At 51.1% G+C, this 18,096-nt stretch overlaps 1 protein-coding gene across 14 annotated transcripts in view; it reads left to right on the top strand.

Moving 5' to 3' along the window:
* The window catches only part of Ablim2 (actin binding LIM protein family member 2), a 121,453-nt gene that overhangs the window by 74,254 nt on the left and 29,103 nt on the right, over window positions 1–18,096 (top strand). For 5 of the 14 annotated variants that reach the window (XR_007591459.1, XR_007591458.1, XM_050141204.1 and 2 more), the window contains 5 exons: window positions 1,548–1,697; window positions 5,687–5,807; window positions 7,476–7,574; window positions 12,771–12,872; window positions 14,161–14,214. Coding sequence is in view for 10 of the 14 variants with exons in the window: in XM_050141204.1 (XP_049997161.1) it covers window positions 1,548–1,697; window positions 5,687–5,807; window positions 7,476–7,574; window positions 12,771–12,872; window positions 14,161–14,214 (526 nt within the window). In the remaining 4 variants the exon portion in view is untranslated. The remainder of the gene's footprint in view (window positions 1–1,547; window positions 1,698–5,686; window positions 5,808–7,475; window positions 7,575–12,770; window positions 12,873–14,160; window positions 14,215–18,096) is intronic. The other 9 variants (XR_007591460.1, XM_050141207.1, XM_050141205.1 and 6 more) reach the window with 5 other exon arrangements.

Raw genomic sequence — 18,096 nt, 5'->3', positions numbered from 1 at the left:
GCTCCATTCGTCCAAACAGCTAGAACATCCCAATGGGATGGTTCATGGTGATCATAAGCCCTGGCTTAACATTTGACCTCAGGTATTTTGAGACCTGCCCTGGGCTCCAGAAGAATGGTCAGAGATATGAAGCATTAGGCCTTCAGTCATAGTGCAATGCTAAGTGCAAGACTCTCTCTGCCAAATGTCCCCAGGGAGCCCTGGAGTGAGTCTAGTAGTCAGAAAGGCTTCCCAGAGATGGGTGAGGGGTGCTGGGCTCTGGAGAGCCTGATAGGTTCTGGAAAGACAAAGATGTGGGTGGCCTGAGGTAGAAGATGCCTGAGGGTATCAGGAGAGCCACTTGATGCAGCTGCGGTTTGAGAGAGTTGCTAGGACAGGGAGTACCCATGGGGGAAGTGTTCTAGAATCATTCAGCTGCCATGCCTTCTTAGGTGAGTGACTCTGGGAAAATTATCTAGCCTCTCTGAGCTTTGGACTTTCTTGTAAGTGGGAGCACTGTGAGTGTCCCCACCACAGGGAGCTGTGACTTTCTGTCACTGATGCAGTTCAGTGTCCACTGTGGCTGTTGAGGCTTTGTCTCAGAATCCCAGCAGAGGAGTCCTGGCAAAGACTGATGCAGAAATGGAACCTGAGCAAGGAGGGACCAGCCCAGAGCCAGGCTGGGGACTGGAGAGAGTGGAGGTGCTCCTAAGACCAGAGCAGATATGTGGGACCATACAGAGAGCATGGGCACAGTGGGCCACTGTCCGAGACGGCAAGGAGGAATAAGCAGGCGCAACAGCAGCCACGTGAACCTCATGTGAGCCAGCATGGCGGCTCACAGAATCTCAGTCAGTGAACACATGTGGGCCGTGTCCCAGCACCCTGTCAAATGCTGAGCAGACATCTTGCTGTCATTTCTGTACCTGCTCAAAACTGCTAAGAAGAGGGGAGAGAGAGTGAGAATGAGTGCAGAGGGGGTCACGTGTGTGCTCATTTGGTGTGGATAGAGTGAGTTATGCTAGTGTATGTGTCACACACACGTGTGCAAGTTTGTAGGAGTCAGTCCTGGTGTGCAAGTAGTATGCCAGTATGTGGATGTGTTGTGAACCAGCAGGGGTGTGTTATCACATGGGAGTGGGTGCAGTTTTAGTTGTTGTGCGTGCCCTCATCACCTCAGAGAGGCACATTCTCTGTGTGTGCTGATGTGTGCAGGCATACCTGTGTGTGCATTGATGTGAGCAGTGGATTGTGTGCATGTACATCTGTGATATATGTTTGTGCTGTGTACCTGTACCATGGGTGGTTTTCGGTCAGAGCCTGAGTCTCCTTGTCAGGCACATTATGGGTCCATCAACACATTATGGGCATAATGAACAACCTCAGTGTCTGATCCCGAGGCTATTCCTGTGAACAGGTCCTGGGCCTTGCATCCCTGTCCCACCTTTCCTGGGGGCTGGGTATGCTCAGACCTTGCTGGACCATCATCACTGCTGGCTGTGAAGTTGCTCTGTCCTGGCTTGTGACATCAGTGTCCACTCCTCTGCTCTCGCTCTCTCTCCCATCAGGCGAAGCTTGGCGATGAGATCCTGGACTACAGGGACTTGGCTGCTCTTCCCAAAAACAAAGCAATCTATAACATTGACCGGCCCGACATGATCTCCTACTCACCCTACATTAGCCACTCGGCCATTGGGGACAGGCAGAGCTATGGCGAGGTATGCATCGTCACCATGTGCTGCATGCTTCCCCTGATGCTGGCTCTTGCGGACACAGTTTAGTCATGGCCACTGCTCTCAGCTTCTTTGTCCCCAAATAACACGCCCATCTTATTTAAGGCACTCCTAACTAACCACGCCCCTCTCAGGGAAGTGAGGCTGAGAGTGGATTGGAGGTGAGCAGAGTTGGGGTAAGGGAAGCACACTCTGAAAATGTCTGCATTTTCCTGGCTACTAAGTGCTTTCATGACATGTGCTCTATGTCATTTTCCCTCTCTGGACCATATGGGCTTGAGCCCACATTCCCAGGCTAGCTCTTCTTCTGTGGGTTCCTTGAGTCCATCTCTAGGCTGGTTGAACAATATGTGTCATGATTCCCAGCTTTGCCGAAAGTAAACAGCATCTATTGGTGATGTCTGAAAGTAGGCAGCAACTATTAGTGATATCTGAAAGTAGGCGGCATCTATTGGATGTGTCTGAAAGTAGGCAGCATCTATTGGAGGTGTCTGAAAGTAGGCAGCATCTAGTGGTAATGTCTGAAAGTAGGCAGCAACTATTAGTGATATCTGAAAGTAGCCAGCATCTATTGGAGATGCCTGAAAGTAGACAGCATCTAGTAGTAATGTCTGAAAGCAGACAGCATCTATTGGTGATGTCTGAAAGTAGGCAGTATCTATTGGTGATGTCTGAAAGTAGGCAGTATCCATTGTTGATGTCTGAAAGTAGACAGTATCGATTGGTGATGTCTTATTTAGGCTGCCTGTTTCCATTGAGTGCTGCAGGTCTCACTGAGTCTCATTTTCCTTCTGTCAGGGGGTCTTAGTGTGTTTTTGGCTGTGTGTGGAGCTCAGAACAGATGCCCACCTGGGGCAGAAAAATGGTTATTCCTAATATGTGCTCCTTTGACCTCTTTCTTTGGCTTCAGCAAGGCCTCGCAGGGAGTGAAAGCTAAGACCTGGGGCATTGTACATACCTCGTAGTGTTGAGTTGCCCAGCTTGGCCCTGCATAGGTCATAGCTTCCAGACAAGCCTGTAGGCTCTGAGGGCCACTCAGAGGTGGAGAAGAACAAAGGGACTGTCAGGTGGCCATCCTGGTGTGCATGTCTGAGGAGGGGGTTCACTGGCCTTATGGCTACTGTGCCGCCCACCGTGTGCCTGAGCTGGGTGTGGATGTCACCATCCCACATCCTGCCTTTGGGCAGCAGGGAACTGAAGAGGCTCAGAGACCAAGCAACTTGTCTGTGTCCCTCTGAGATCCAAAGCTCCCCCCCCCACACACACACACAGACCATGCACTGACTGTTTCCTTGGCTGATCCTCAGGGACATGGAAGTCAGGCCTCAGAGCTGGCTTCAAGTCCCACTGTGGTCAGCTTCAGAATGCCACCAGGGCTCTCCCCCAGTGGAGCATTGGCATTCCTGCACTGGCTTCAGGAAGCCCTGGTGGGAGGGATTTAGTGGGCAGTGGTGATATACAAGACCACAGACTGTTGATAACTTTGTCCTATATCCCTGGGTCACACAGTGTTGCCGCTTGTGTGTGGCATAGAGTTGTGGACACGGTCTGGAGACCTCTGAGGTTTCTTTCAGCATCTGAGACCACACAGCAAGATCCATGTGACCCACAGATAGTCCTGACTTAAGGGTATGTCCCTCAGAGGGCAGTGGGACAGCCTGGGAGAGTCTTTATGTGATTCAGGAGTTACCCTCTCCAGTATCTGCTTGGCCACAAGCTCGTACCTTCTGCCTATCCTGCCTGTGAGACCTGCTTTAGCAGATGTCAGTACCCGGCTGTCCTGGGGAAGGAAGGGGTGTTCCCACTAAAATGCCACTTCCTCCCAAGGCCCGGGATGGTGTGTGGTGGGCAACATAACATAGAAAACCTCAGACTCTTGTAGGGTAGATTATATACAGAGTACCCAGTGGTTCATTATGGCCTCACTGCCTCATCCCTGTGGACCATTCTCAAGAACAGAGTTCTCACTTCTGTCCCTGTATCCGGCTCAGCCCCTGAGAATTGTACCTAAGAAAACCATGACCAAGTGAGGCTCAGCTAGGATTCATAGGGACCCAGGTAAGCTGGCTCTGGCCCTTGCTCTCCGAGTGTCCTGAATGAGGTGGAAGAGCCATCCTTCTAGCGGAGAGGAGCCATTGGCTAGAAACATAAGGACTGGAGCATCCTCTCTGAGCCTCTGTCTCCTTGCTCTCTCCCAGCTCATGGCCCTAGTCACCCTCTTTCTGCTGTCCCCCACCCATCTGTCCTCTCCAGAAAAAATAAGAGTTGAGCCCAGTGGGTATTACCAGAGTGATCCCTCAACCACCAACTGCTTTGTTTTTGAACTCGTGGTCTCTGTGGAGAATAAGGATGGGATCAGGTGGGCTGAGTAGAGGAAGGCGCTGGGCCAAGCAGCACCAAGCCATCTCTTGTGGTGGGGCTCTTTCTTAGCTAGAGTCTCAGGTCACTGAATGTGGGTGCCTGTGTTGCCTGTGGTTACCAAACAGCCCTCTTACCCCAAAGCAACCCCTGGCACAGCGCACTAACAGACGGCTCTGTTGTGTCCACAGTCGCCTCAGTTGCTCTCACCAACGCCGACTGAGGTAACCACCTCCTATGCCTGTGTCCCGTGTGCTCATGGTGCTACCAACTGCAGGGTTATAGAGATGACCAGCATGGCACCCTGAGGGCCACAGGGCCCTAGCCACGCCTCACCGGGCCCCCTGCTGGTTGTTTTTATAATCGCATCTCATCTGCATGCTCCCCCTTGTGTGTGCAGACAGGTCTTTACCAACACAGGGGATGTGGTGTCGCCTGGCAGCTCCTGGCCTGGGTCATGACTTCCTTGGGTGAGCTGAGGTCCACTTCTATCCCCCGAACTAGATATACAGGAAGTTCCAGGACCTTGTGGCTGAGCACTCTCGGAGAGCTGTGCTGTCAAACAGGCTCAATAGCATTGCAGGGCTTCTTCTTGCCTCGGAAGCAGTGGGGCAGATTGTGGCCTCTCAGACCCTCAGCCATGTGACAGAGTCCATGGGGAGGGCATAGTGGCACAGCACACTTTTGAGTCCTCTCTCTGTGCTGGACACGGCTACCATCATTTTATACCTAATTCCTTTAGCCCAGAGCATCTCCCAGAGATAGCTTCCAATGGGGAAACTGGAGCCTAGATGTCAAATAACTGGGCTATTTTTTCCTACCCTCCCTATCCTTGGGGAGTGCCCCTTTCCAGCCCACAGAGCTGATCCCAAGAGTGAGGATTTCCTTGTCATCTCAGACTGAGGAATGCTTTTTACTTCTTGTAGCTTTAGAAGCAGGATCTACGGCAAGAGCCCCTGCCTGTCCCTCCATGACCTCCTCAGCCTGTCTTCTTAGAAACCATACCTGGGCCATTGTGGGGACCATGGTGCTGTGGGGTATCTGGAGTTGAGATGAGGCTAGGAGGGCTGGCATGACCCAGGCCAGCAGACTTCATTGCTGAGGGATGGGCAGTCTGATCCTCGAACCATGGTGCCATGCCATCTCATGCTGCTGTCGCCTGCTCTGGCTGCTCTCGGAAGCTCCTCTTCCTGCTGAGATAGGGGTTGTGTCGTCAGCGCTTGTGGGCCTTGTTGTCTGGCTTCTGAGCCCCAGAGGGTACCCTCCCACCTCAGAAGGTGCCCCAGAACATCTAGGTCCTCCCTCACACACAGGGAGCATTTCAGTGTGTTCTCAACCCGTTCCAAAAGTCCAGAGTTCTGGGGATGATTAAGAGGGAGGGAACAAGGCAGATGGACAAGAAGGGTGGCTGTCTAATGGTCCCATGATCAGGCCAAAGGGGCTTGTTATGGCTCAGACCTACTTCGCTGTCCGGATGTGCTCTGTCTGTGCTCGGAGACCCTGTTTTCGGGCTGTGTTGTTTCTGCCCTTGGGATCTAGAGGGCAAATGCAGCAGGACAGATGAAAGGCAAGCAGTGCTTCTGACCCAGGTGCTCCCACACTGTCTTCCCACCCAGGGGGATCAGGATGATCGGTCCTACAAGCAGTGCCGGACCTCCAGCCCCAGCTCTGCTGGCTCCGTCAGCCTCGGGCACTACACCCCAACATCACGGTCACCCCAGCACTACAGTCGCCCAGGTATTTATCCCCACCCTGCTTCCCTTGACCCCTGATGAGGCTGTACTTCTCAACGAGTTTGCAGAAAGAAAGTAGCTGCTTTATTCACTGAGAAAAGTGGCTGAGTTGGGGGTGGCGGGAGCCAGTGCGTGGTTAATGGAGAGTCACTTAGCCATAAGGAAAAGGATTGCCCTATGCCTAGGAGCAGGTAGCCATGAGGCAGCTGGTCACCCTGGGGCTGGAGAAGCTGTCTAAATCCACAGTGCACATCCCAAAAAGCATCCTACCCTGAGGCCCACATGGAGCAACCAGAGTTTGGTTCTGGGGGTAGTAACAGAACAGTCAGAATGTGGAATAGCACATGAGGCAGGACACCGAGTCACAGCCTGTTGTGAGCCCATAGGAGTTTGGAAGGACTTGATCTGAGGAGTCAAAGTCAGTGGCTACACCACCACCCAGGCAGGGTGTCTAATGCTGTACCTATCACTCACTAACCCTGCAGACAGCCATCCTAATAAAGAGGCTGGCAAAAGACCGCTATGTCCTTCCAAGCTGGGACAGAGCCCTGCACAGGGCCTCCGATCCTATTGCCTCATCTCCACCCACTCAACCCACCCCTCAATTTGCATCGTCTTCCTCAGCTTTGAGCTGGCATGTGGAAGCCACAGGGACCATGCACAAAAGCGATGCCTTTTGGAGGGATTTTTCCAGCCTGCTTCTTCCCTTTCCAGCCGCGCATGACCCATTTTCACACCTATGGGCCATAGCTCTTAGTTCTGAAAACTCGGTGGAAAAATCAACTTAATTGTTTGCAATCATTGTCATCGGTTCCTTGCAATACACCTGGCCCTTCCTGCTTAGCAAGTGTGAGGAGTGAGGGTGTATGGGAGAGTAAGTGAGTGTCTGAGTGGCTGAGCTAGTGGATAAGTGTGTGAATGAGAATGAATCAATGAATGAATAAGTGAATGAGTGAATGAATGAATGAATGAATGAATGAGTGGGTTGTGGATGAGCAACTGAGTGAGAGAATGAGTGAGTGAGTTAATGGGTTAGTCAGTGAGTGAATGGGTGAATGAGTGAGTTAATGATGGTTAGTGTATGTATAAGTGAGAGAATTGAGCAACTGAGTGAGTGAATGAATGAATGAATAAGTGGATGATTGAGTAAATGAATGGAGATGTGTGAGTGAATAAGAAAGTGAACAGATAGTAGGTGTGTGGATAGAAGTGCCTTTCTTGAGCCCTTCCCCTAAGGCTCCTTGTGACTTGACCTCTGACTTCGCATCCCCCAAGAGGGCCTGCCTAACTACTAAGTGCTTGGTCAGGGGTAAAGCCTACAGGGCCAAGCTTTTTATCTGAGCTGGCAAGTGCCATGAGGATGCTGGTGACAGATCACTCCCTGACCTCTGGAAGCTGCCCTCCCATTGTCCTTGATCTCAAGGACACCCCAAAGTGAGCCACAGGCAGGACCAGAGGCTGTGTCCCAAGCCCTGGCTGCTACCCTGTGTCCCAGAGGCAGCATCTCCTGACCCCACCTGGAGGAGAATGGCCCACAGCCTGCTGGGTGACCCTCTTCAGGTGCTCCAGGAGAGCAGAGGGACAATGTCCCTGGCCAAGTGGGGACTAGGACAAGTTGGTGGCTCTGGGGTGGAGGAGCCCAGGGTTACTGACTGCTCTCTGTTGCCCGCAGCTGGTACTGTGAGTGTTGGTACCAGTAGCTGTCTGTCCCTGTCCCAACACCCAAGCCCTACATCCGTGTTCAGACATCATTACATCCCCTACTTCCGAGGTAAGGCGTGCAGTGCGCAGCGGGGGGTGCTCGTCCCATGTCTCCGCATGGCTTCCAGAGCCCTGTGTCTCATGCCTGTGTTCTTCCTGTGTTGTGTGCGTCTGGCTCTATTTCGTCAGTGTGTCCATGTTCCTGGAAGGAGAACAGGGTTGATTTGTCACTGAAAGTGCAGCTGGAGAGAGCATGTCAATGAACATCTTGCTGCACGCTTAGGGCCCCACTAGAGTCATTATACATGTTTCCCCATCAACTCTATGTGGTGGGGTGCATCCGATAGCATCAGCCTTCAGGAGCAGGAGCTGAGAAGTGAGAGGTGGTGATGTCCCCAGCCTCAGACCCCTGGCGGCTGTCCCAGGACTCAACCCAGGGGGCTCTAACCCCAGGCTCTTTCTAGGATGCAGAACCAGCCATGATCCATGTTCTGTAGACCCATATATGTGACATCCATGGGGAGAATGGACACCCTTGTATTTTCCTCCACTCTAAGAATTGAGTTATGTAGACCCCAAGTTCACATATTGATGGCCAAGCCTCCATGTAGCAGTGTTTGAAGAAACACAGCGAAAGCAGCAGTAGAGGTAGGGTGAGGTCTCAAGGTGGGATCTCATCTGCTGGGACTGGTGACCTTATAAGAAGGAGGCCCTGGGCATCAGTGGAGAGATGGTCAACAAGCCAGGATGAAATACCACCAAAATAAAACAAACAATAACAACACCAAAACCCACTCCTGGGCTTTGATCATGAGAAATGAGAGACTGAAATGGATGTAGACCCTGAACTGTGAGTTTTGTTACACAGCCCAGCTGATAAAGGCACTGGCAAATGACATCTGGGGACTTAGAAAACATCGCAATGATTTTCTCAAGAGTACCTGGGCGATATATTAAGTTCCCTGTCTCTCACAGTCATAAAATGGTACCCATGGAAAGCGCCATTCCACGGGGCACAGGAGCAGCTGACAGCTAACTCCTGTCACTAGCAGTCAGTAAACAGCCCGTCTCCTTCATCTTTATTCTCACCCCTGGCCCCACTGAGACGAGCCCTTGGCACTATCATGTCTTCCTTGCTCCTTCATGGGCTCTCCACACATCCCAGTCTCTAGCAGGGGTTGAGTCTCCAGTGAAGATGTACAGCCCCAGATGGCACATCCCTAGAGCAGTAGAGTGGCTTCTGGGGCCTTGATACACACGTATCATATGTCTGTGGGAGTCTCAGAGTGAGGGGTGCTCCCGGGACCTGGAGGGAGCCTGACGGCTCTGGGGAGTGTCTTTCTCCCCTTTGCTCAATGGCGCTGGATAGTTTTCCTCCCATCTGCGCAGCCCTGCCTTTGGTAGGTCTGTTATACATCTGGATTCCTGGTCAGACTGTGACCAAAGACAAGGGCACATGCTAGACATTGGCCATTGCTGCTCCTCTTAGTGGAATGAAACAGGAACCCACAACTCTGTCCTCAGATTGATTTCCATGTTAGGCTGTGACCTTGGGCTCTCCAGTGTCTTTCCAGAACATTCCTTGAGGAGATAAATGAGTTACAGACCCTGAGATCTTCATGGGGGAGCGTCCTGTTCCTAGCCTCTGGGCACGCAGCTTATCCCTGTCCACAGGCCACAGTCACAGGTGTGGCATCTGCCCAGGCTCTGGAGAAATCCTTTCCCCATGGGTGCTCTGCAGTATTTGGGACACAGTAGAAACACCACACTGTCTGATGCTGGGTGAGGGCCCCAGGTAGACACGCCTTCCTGTGCCAGCTCTCTCTTGATCTGCCCTCTTTCCACCGTCCACTCAACCCAGACATCATCCCCTCCTGCTGTGCCTCAGTGCCTAGGGCCTCACTGCCCCAGACCTGCAGCAGGTGAAGGACTGGTGAAAGTTATCAGCGCATTAGTGGGAATTTCAGACCTTGGTTGGGGTGGTATAAGGTTTCAACCTGACTCTTGCTTGATAAGGGACAGGCTGTAAGGACAGGAGGTGTAGGTTGGCAAGGGTACACATGCCGCTGATGTCAATTTTCTGGGAACTGACAGGAAGCACTTCCACAGCCCTAGTGGCATGCAAAGGAAGGGAAGCAGAAGAACTTAGGGGCAGAGCCTCGGGCCCAAACCCCAGCATTCACTATGCCCAGGAGGCGTTTCTCATTCTGCTCACGGCTCCCTCCTTCAGCTCTAAAACAGGTCTCTAAACGTTGGTCTCTCAACCTCAGGATGTATGGTAGATGCCTCAAGGAGACTCCAAGTAGAAACTGCACATGCCTTGGCCATGGTCATCAAAGGGTCCTGGCACATGTTGTGAACTAGTCTTGCTCCAATGTGACTTTGGGAAAGTTCAACCAGAGACAATGGCAGCATCTTGGCCATAGCCAACTATAGCATCTTCAGGGCCAGAGCCAGCTGTAATGGCATCCAGGCTAGAGTCTACTGCAGCATCTTTAAGGCCAGAGTCAACTGCAGCCATAGCAACCATAGTTGGAGCAAGAAAATAGATGATGAGTGATTGGACTCATAGATGATGCAGTGTCCACAAATCTATACTGAAATAAGATGGGGAACGAGTTCTGCACAGAATCTGTGGAGGTAGACAGGACCCCTCCACTTAGCCGAGTGCAGACTAAGATCTCAAACTGCATCACTTCCAGGCCCGGCCCTTAGCTCCAGCTCCAGGTTCTGCGACAACATGTGCGCTGGGGGAGATGTGACAAGGATGACATGGCACCTCTGTGCTTTCCCCCTAAATATATAACCCCTCTTTTTCTCTGTCCCAGGTGAGGGACATTCTGTAGCCCCCCCCCCCCCTTGCCAGTGTTCTAGGAAGTCAGGATCTGTGACAAGGGATGCTGGTCACAGCTAGGAGAAGTCAAAGTGTGACCACGGGTATAGTGTGATGACCTAGGCGGGTGCTGAGACAGAGAAGATCTCAAGTGAAAGTGGGCAAAACTCAAATAGAGTATAGTTAACAGGATACAGTGGTTCCAGGTCCTGGAGGGGTGGCATCTTCTAGAACCATCTAAAACCATTTCAAAGTAAAACATTGACTTAAAACTGAAAGAAGTCATAGGCCACACCAGAACCTGGGCTTCCCAGTCCTGTACAGGCCCCTTCCACCGGAGGTGTTAGAAACACCCTGGATATGAAACCTTCAAAAAGAGGCATGAGCCTGGACAAAGGAACCTCCATGCCTGTCCTTGGGTGACATTAGGGTCCCGGCGACCTCATCACAGAGATCCAGTGGGAAAGTTGGTTTCCAAGTAGTCAGTGTGCCCACCTCACATAGCATAGTCCTTGCCCTTCTCAGGAGGTGACAGAGATGGTGCCCACTGTGTGGGACTGACATGGGCACACCATGAAAGCCCACAGCAGAGCTCCAGGCACGTCTGTGGGGTTGAGGTCAGCAGGATGTTTTCTCAGCTACACGAGACAGGGAGCATGTTTGCGGAAAAGAGAAAGGCCTGTGGTGGCCTTGGCCTCCTGAGGGTTTTGAAAGCCAGATCCTGAGTCTGAACCAGGAAGGTCTAGACAGTATGGAGCCTGGGAAGGGACTTGCAGGTCAGACAAAGGGCAGGGAAGGCTCAGTGGTAGTGTCCCAGGCAGAGACCAAGGTGGCTGGTATTGAAGGCTACTTTAGTAAATGTGACAGGGTCCTTGTGGAACATCAAGGCTACCACACTGTGCCTCAGCTCCCTTGGTCTTGGCCTCTCTGATCAACTGAGAAACTGTAGCCCCCACATCAGTGAGTGCACCCACATGTAGGAACCTCACTTACCATTTCAGGGAACATTGCACTATATAAAGGTCAAGCTCTGGAGTGGACAGGGATGTTGGAACATTTTAGAATCCTCCGTCAGCTGGGCGAGGGTAACAGAAGTGACCATGAAGTCTAGATAAAAGAAAGAAAGGCCTGGTCATGTGAGGTTCTAGACTCAACAAGGCCAAGCCACAGAGGCTCAGCCCAGGGATGTCAGCCAGTAGGGACAGTCTTCAGCCAGGGTGGATGGCTTACAGTTGTGTTTTCAAAGCCGCCGTGTGTGTCATAACTTAAGTGACATGTGGAGTCATGGCGTCATGCATAAGAGACTGTGGTTCCCATCTTCCTGGGGTGAGACCCCTGCTATTGCCAGGAAGAACAGAAGCTCAGTGGATGCAGCCAGACAGAAGGCTCCATCCAGTTCTGGAACAAAATCTTTGACTTCTCCAAAGCCCCATTGGTGTTTGCAGGTGAATTTAGTGACCATGCTCAGGCAGGAGAAGACGCCCAGAGTAGGAATCACTAGTCTCCTTTGGTGGCCACTTACTGGGACCTCCTGCAGCCAGGCCCTCCCTGCCTGCCTGTGATGCTCCTGCTGTCTCCAGTCTACTTAGACCTGGCTTCTGTCCCATTGGCGTTAGGGTCCAGCTACTTGATCTTGCCATTCAAAGGCATGGTTCTCGCATCTAGAGACCCCTTTCTTAGCCAGGCAATCAGGCACAGCCCTGCAGAGTTTCCCATGTCTAAAGGAAGGGAACGTTTGTGCCATGGGGTGTCCTGCTGTGAGCCGTGCTCCTCATCACGTGTCCAGTGCCACCGTGTTCTATCCATCGCATTCTGCATTGGCGGGAGGTGGGGCATCCACTCAGGTGTCTGATGGGTGATTTGATCATCTGGCCTCCTTCACAAAACAGAAAACATAGCTCCTGCTGAGGCAGAACTTGGAGGCAGCAGAGTACCCTGATGCTCATTTTGCTTGTCAGAAACAGCCTGTATCAAGGACTGTGGAAGTTGATGGATGTTGACTCCCCAGTTTCCTACATGGGCAAAGTATTTGTAAGGGATGCTTTTTGACCCATTTCTACACCTTAGTCCCCTTCTCACAGTTAACTGATGGGATCTCAAAGCAGTCAGGACCTTCCTGCCTAAGCTACATCAGGGAGGCAGGAATTGTGAGCCTGCGTGTGTGTTCACATCCCAGGATCCTGGGCTCTGCCCACCACCCACACATAACACGCGGTTGGCCCTTCAACCACTGCCCCTTTGTCCCTTCCACCTCTTGGGGCCAGGTACACTGCAGATTGGGACAGAAGTCATAGAGCCCATGCTGGAAGACTCAGGTGTGGGCTTCCTTCAGGCAGGAGAGAGGGGGTTCACTGCAGATCAACTCTTTTTGCCTGAAACCGTCTGCTTTGCTTTCTTGCCCCTCACCTGCTGCCTCTGCTCTTCCGTCTGGAGGCAGCGAAAGTGGCCGTAGCACCCCAAGTCTCTCGGTGCTCTCCGACAGCAGGCCTCCTTCCTCTACCTATCAGCAGGCGCCACGCCACTTCCACATCCCAGGTAGGTCCCTGTGTGCTTGTTGGTTCTTCATGCACCATTGTGGCCACACCAAAGTTGTCAGAGCATCCCCAAACACCAAGCTTCCTTAGAAGTTACTCCATGGAGTAGGGTGTAGTGGTGCATACCAGTTGTTCAGCACTGAGAAGGCAGAGGCAGGAGCAGCATAAGTTCAAGGCCAACCTGAACTAGAAAACAAGATTCTGCCTGGTAGTGGTGCATACCTTTAATCTGAGTTCTAGGCAAGCCTGGTCTACAAAACGTGTTCTAGGACAGCCAGGGCTGTTATACAGAGAAATCCTGTCTTGAAAAAATAGCTCAGTGGTTAAGAGCTTTGCCTGCTCTTCCAAAGGTCCTGAGTTCGATTCCCAGCAACCACATAGTGTCTCACAACCATTTGTAATGAGATTTGGTGCCCTCTCCTGGCCTGCAGGCAGACATACAAACAGAATACTGTATACATAATAAATAGATAAATCTTTAGAAAAAATAAGAAAAATGTGGTTACATTTACACAGTGGAGTACTACACAACAGAAAATAATGACAGCTTGAATTTTGCAGAAAAATGGATGGAACTAGAAAATATTATTTTGGATGAGGTAACCCAGACACAGAAAGACAATTATCACAAGTACTCACTCATAGGTGGTTTTTAAACATAAAGCAAAGAAAACCAGCCTACAAACCACAATCCCAGAGAATTTAGACAACAATGTGGACACTAATAGAGACTTATATAGATCTAATCTACATGGGAAGTAGAAAAAGACAAGATCTCCTGAGTAAATTGGGATCATGGGAACTTTGGGGGAGGGTTGAAGGGGAGCAGATAAAAATATAGAAATCAATAAAAATCAATAAAATAAAAAATAATAATCAAAAAAAAGGTTCTGTCCCCAAACAATAAAAAATCCTAATGCAGTGGGTTTGCATGTCCCCTCAAACTGACATGTTTGGGTTTTCTCCAAGTCTCACAAATACTGAGAAAACGTTTTCTGTTCTGGATCAAGGTGGAGAAAAGGGGCTCCCCCAGCACCCCAAGGTTCTTGCTTGCCTCCTTCCCTGTCCACCTCTCTCCTTGTCCCCTTCCCATATGAGGTGGTGTCTAGAGTAGGGGATGCTTGGTGGAGGTGTGGGGCTTCAGCCTAGCCTGCTTTCTGTTTGTGAACTTGGCGGGTGATTCCAGGCTGGGTGAGCCAGAGTGGACAGAAGCCCTAGGGTGGAGAGCATTGCAGCTGCTTCCCTGCTTCCCCTCACGTTCTTTCCTTCTCTTTCCTTCTTCTTCCCAGACACTGGCGTAAAAGATAACATCTATAGGAAGCCCCCTATCTACAAACAGCACGGTACGGTTGGTCTGCCGGGCTCTGCTGCCGTGCTTTGCCTGCATGCCTGTTGCACCCTCTTGCTTCTGAATGCTCCCTTTGCTGTGTCCTGCTCTGAGGCTTGGGGAGGCCCTGCTGGCTGAACGTTAAATGCACGCTCACTAGTAGGGGCCTGGGAGGTCGCTTTTCACTCAAGAGGAGACATGTGGAGAGGCTAATGCATGGCACCTGGAACTGGGGTGCAGCTGCTAGAACTAAGAACCTTTATTTTGTGTTTTTGATGCTACCATGGGGGCCCCAGTCAAGATAGTGAGGAACTGGGGGGCTTCTCACCCATGCCCTGACTCAGGCCTGATCTTTGAAAAATAGTAACTTGGAACCAGCTGCAATTTAGGGAGGCTTTAGGCCCCATCTTTTGGGAATAATATCTGTGACAGAAGAGGATGCCTTGCCCTCAGCTGATAGGGTTCCTTGCATTGTGTAGGAGCTAGAGATGGTTGGTAGCAAGGGTGTCTCTATCCCTCTGACCCCCACATCTTCTCCACATGAACATACCTGGGACAGAAGTGCAAGGAAAAGATTGCTTGGGCCGTGGAGCAGGACTCTAGAAGAGTGAGAACTGGCATTTCTGGGTGAGCGGAGCAGGTCACCTCAGCTCCATGAGCCTCAGTTTCCTCATCTGCAAACTAGACTCCTTTCCCACTGTGTCCTCCACCTCCTCACCGCCATTCCTGCCCCTTTGCCCCCTCATCCCTATGGTGTTGGGTATGAGTTGCTCACAGAACCATGAGGGTGGAGACAGTTCTAAACTGTAAAGGGCTCCGCACAGCGTGGGGACTGTTATGTCATCACTAAGATGCAAGGGAAGAGAGATTCCCGCATGGACAGTTCTTTTTCAGATGTGGCCAAGAAAAGCACCCCCTTCCCATACTAACAAGCAGTAGCCAGCTTATTGGAGGCCTACTGTGTTGGGTTTTATTCCTCAGTGTGGAGAGAGGCCCTGTGCTATGTCTTTCCTTCTCACAGAGGGAAACTGAAGCCCTGGTTTCCAGAATCTGAGCAGAGAGCACACATCTCCCCAAGAGATGGGTGGGGACAGTTAAGACTATGACACCGTTTACCAAGAAGAGAAGTCTAGTCTTAAAAGTGGGGGGAAAGGCCCAACCAAAGAAAGGAACACCCATTAGGTGACCCCTGCAGCACTATGCTGGACAGCCTTGGAGGAGGACCATGGGTTCTTTACCACCCAGAGCCCAGGGAAAAAGATTGATTTATGGGCCTTGATTAACCACTGCTACCTCTGCATCACCACCAGGCACTAAGACTGTGTGGTTAATACCCATGGTCCAGGCAGAGCTGGCCTTGGCACCTCGCCTTAGAAAGTCACTTTATGTAATTGACCAACTGTGTCTGATAGGGTCAGGCTGAGTCAGAGTGTTAGGGTTCAAATCTTTTACCTGAGCCCCTGGGGGAGATCAGGTTCCCAGTTCCCAGGCACCAGCCTTGTAGTCTAGACATAAGACACTGTCTGCAGGCCACTCCAGTGTGAAGAAACCACACAGTTAGTTACCCAAGTCCAGGATTCTGTACGCTGATTTTGTAAAGAAGCAGATCTTGGCATGCACCACCTTGGCCAGGCATTCGGCAATGCAAACTCATGCAGAATGCAGTGAGCTGTGCAAACCGCAAGTGACTAGAGAGCTTTAGCAGTAAGAAGCTCCTTAAAGACCCTTGGGAAATACAGATGTGTAGGGGTGCCTTCGGTTTCCAGTTCATGCACTGAGACCATTGGTATTCATAAGGCCTCCCCACCCCTGATTACAGGTAGGACATTGGATGCATGCCCTGTGCATGCCTACCTGTGTATGTGTGTGTACACGTGTGTGCGCTCGCGCGAGAGCATGATTGCTCACTATTCTACCCCCTCCAAGTGCTTGCTCCATCAAGGCAACTTGACCACAAGCCTTCCCTGAGGAGCTCTGGTGCCTGATCTAGGCATGAGCAGCGGTATTTTAATCCTCACTCCAGCTTGAAACAGCCCCTGCGAGATGACAGTAAATCACAAGACTGTTCCATTAGCTTAAGATCCTATATTTAACACATTGCAAGCAGCCAAGCCTTTCCCCCAGATGCACTGGCTCACAGCGTTCAACTCTGAAGTCACTGGACATGGTCACTGCTGGTTATAGTAGTGTTCTTCTCTGATGCCGGAGTCTCAGTCCTGCTCTGAGAGCCATGAGGATAGCTGGGCCTCTGTGCCCACTGGGTGGAGGTGACACTTGGGGTGGAAGGCAGGATGCTTTTGAGTCCATGAAGCACTCATGACTGTGCAGCTGACTTCTGACCCAATCAGCTGTAGTTGTCTTTTTTTCTTTTTTTTTTTTTTTTTTGCATTTTGGGAACCGACTGTATTTCTATGACAGTTAAGTTTTACTTGCTTAGTGTTTACTGGTTTTAAAGAGGAAGAGAAGAGATGAAAAAAAGTAGGAAGTGATAAAAATGGAGTAAGCAGGGGCAAAAGATAAGGAGCCCCCCCCCCCCCCCCCCCCCCGTCCATACCACCAGGCATCGCAAGGATCAGCTTGTAGTGCCTGTCAGGCAGGAGGAGGACGCACAGGGTCTTGGCAGCTGCTTGAGTCAGAAGCTTCAGGATGTCTGCAGCTCAAGAGAAGCTGTGGACTGTTTGTGTTTCCATGTGAAAGTGGAATCTCTTGCCTGCGAACGCACATACCTGCACATGCGTGTGCACACACATACACTTGCATACACTTGCCTGCACACACATACATACCTGTGTGCACACATATGCCTGTATTCACACATGCCTGTACACACACACACTTATACACACTCACATGCAAACTCACCTACACACACATGCACACCTGTGTGCACACATATACCTGCATTCACACAGCTGCATACATATACACATGCCAGCACACATGTACAGCATCCAACCTTGTCGCCTTGGGGAGGCAGTTATGGGTGAAAATACAGCCGTTCACATCCAGCTTCTTAGCAGAGAGAAATGCTTCCTTCCTCAGGGTTCATTTCCTCAGAAATGGAATTAGGCTTGTGCCTCAGAGCTTTCAGGCAGTTTCTGAAAATGGCAGAGCTGCTTGACAGAAGGGCTCTCCAGAGGCGGTCTCTCGGAGGAAAGAGAACATCCGCCTTTAGACTGTTGAGTTTGTTTTCCTGCTGCTGTGATAAGACAGCCTGACAAAAGTGACGGAAGTAAGAGGGGTTCTTTCCAGCTCCTGGTTCAGAAGTGCCACCCCTCGCAGTAGAGAGGTCACAGTGGCGGGAAGCACCTAGTTACAGCACGTGCACCGCCAGGAAGCAGAGCGTGTTGAAGAACAGTGTTAGCTAGACTCCTCCTTCCTATACGGCTCAGAGAATGGTCACCCACGTTTAGTGTGGGTCTTCCCACTCCAGTTAACGTAATCAACACCACCCTTCCTTCCCCAAAGGGAATATCCCAAAGCTAGCAATTCCTCGTAGATGAGGCTGGAGGTTCACTTCCAAGGTGACTCTGGGTCCTCAGAGGTTGACAGTGTACAGTGACCATTACGACTGTCTAAGACAAATGGTGCTTCCTCAAAGACTTCCTAGACAGTTTGGCTGTCCAGGTCCAGGATGGAACTGCTATTTCACCAGGTTCACATTTGATTTCTAAGCAATCATGAGCCTGGGACAGACATGAGTGAGTGGGGGAGGGGGCCACCCATGTTCTCAGGGTCACCATCCGAGTAGTACCTGTCTATTCCCAGTTCTTTGGTCCCTGGTTGAAGATGGGAATAAGGGCTTGCTGTGACTCTCTGGGGTTTCTTCCCTGGAAGATTGAGTCTCACGTTGGTTTGGGGTTGTCTTCTGAGATATGATGAAAGACCAGGTATCAGG

Source organism: Alexandromys fortis, unplaced genomic scaffold, assembly GCF_014885135.2.
Source record: "Alexandromys fortis isolate MF-2015 unplaced genomic scaffold, M_Fortis_MF-2015_v1.1 scaffold_7, whole genome shotgun sequence".
In the NCBI taxonomy this organism is placed as follows: Eukaryota; Metazoa; Chordata; class Mammalia; order Rodentia; family Cricetidae; genus Alexandromys; species Alexandromys fortis.
This window is presented reverse-complemented; position numbering and strand designations above follow the sequence as displayed.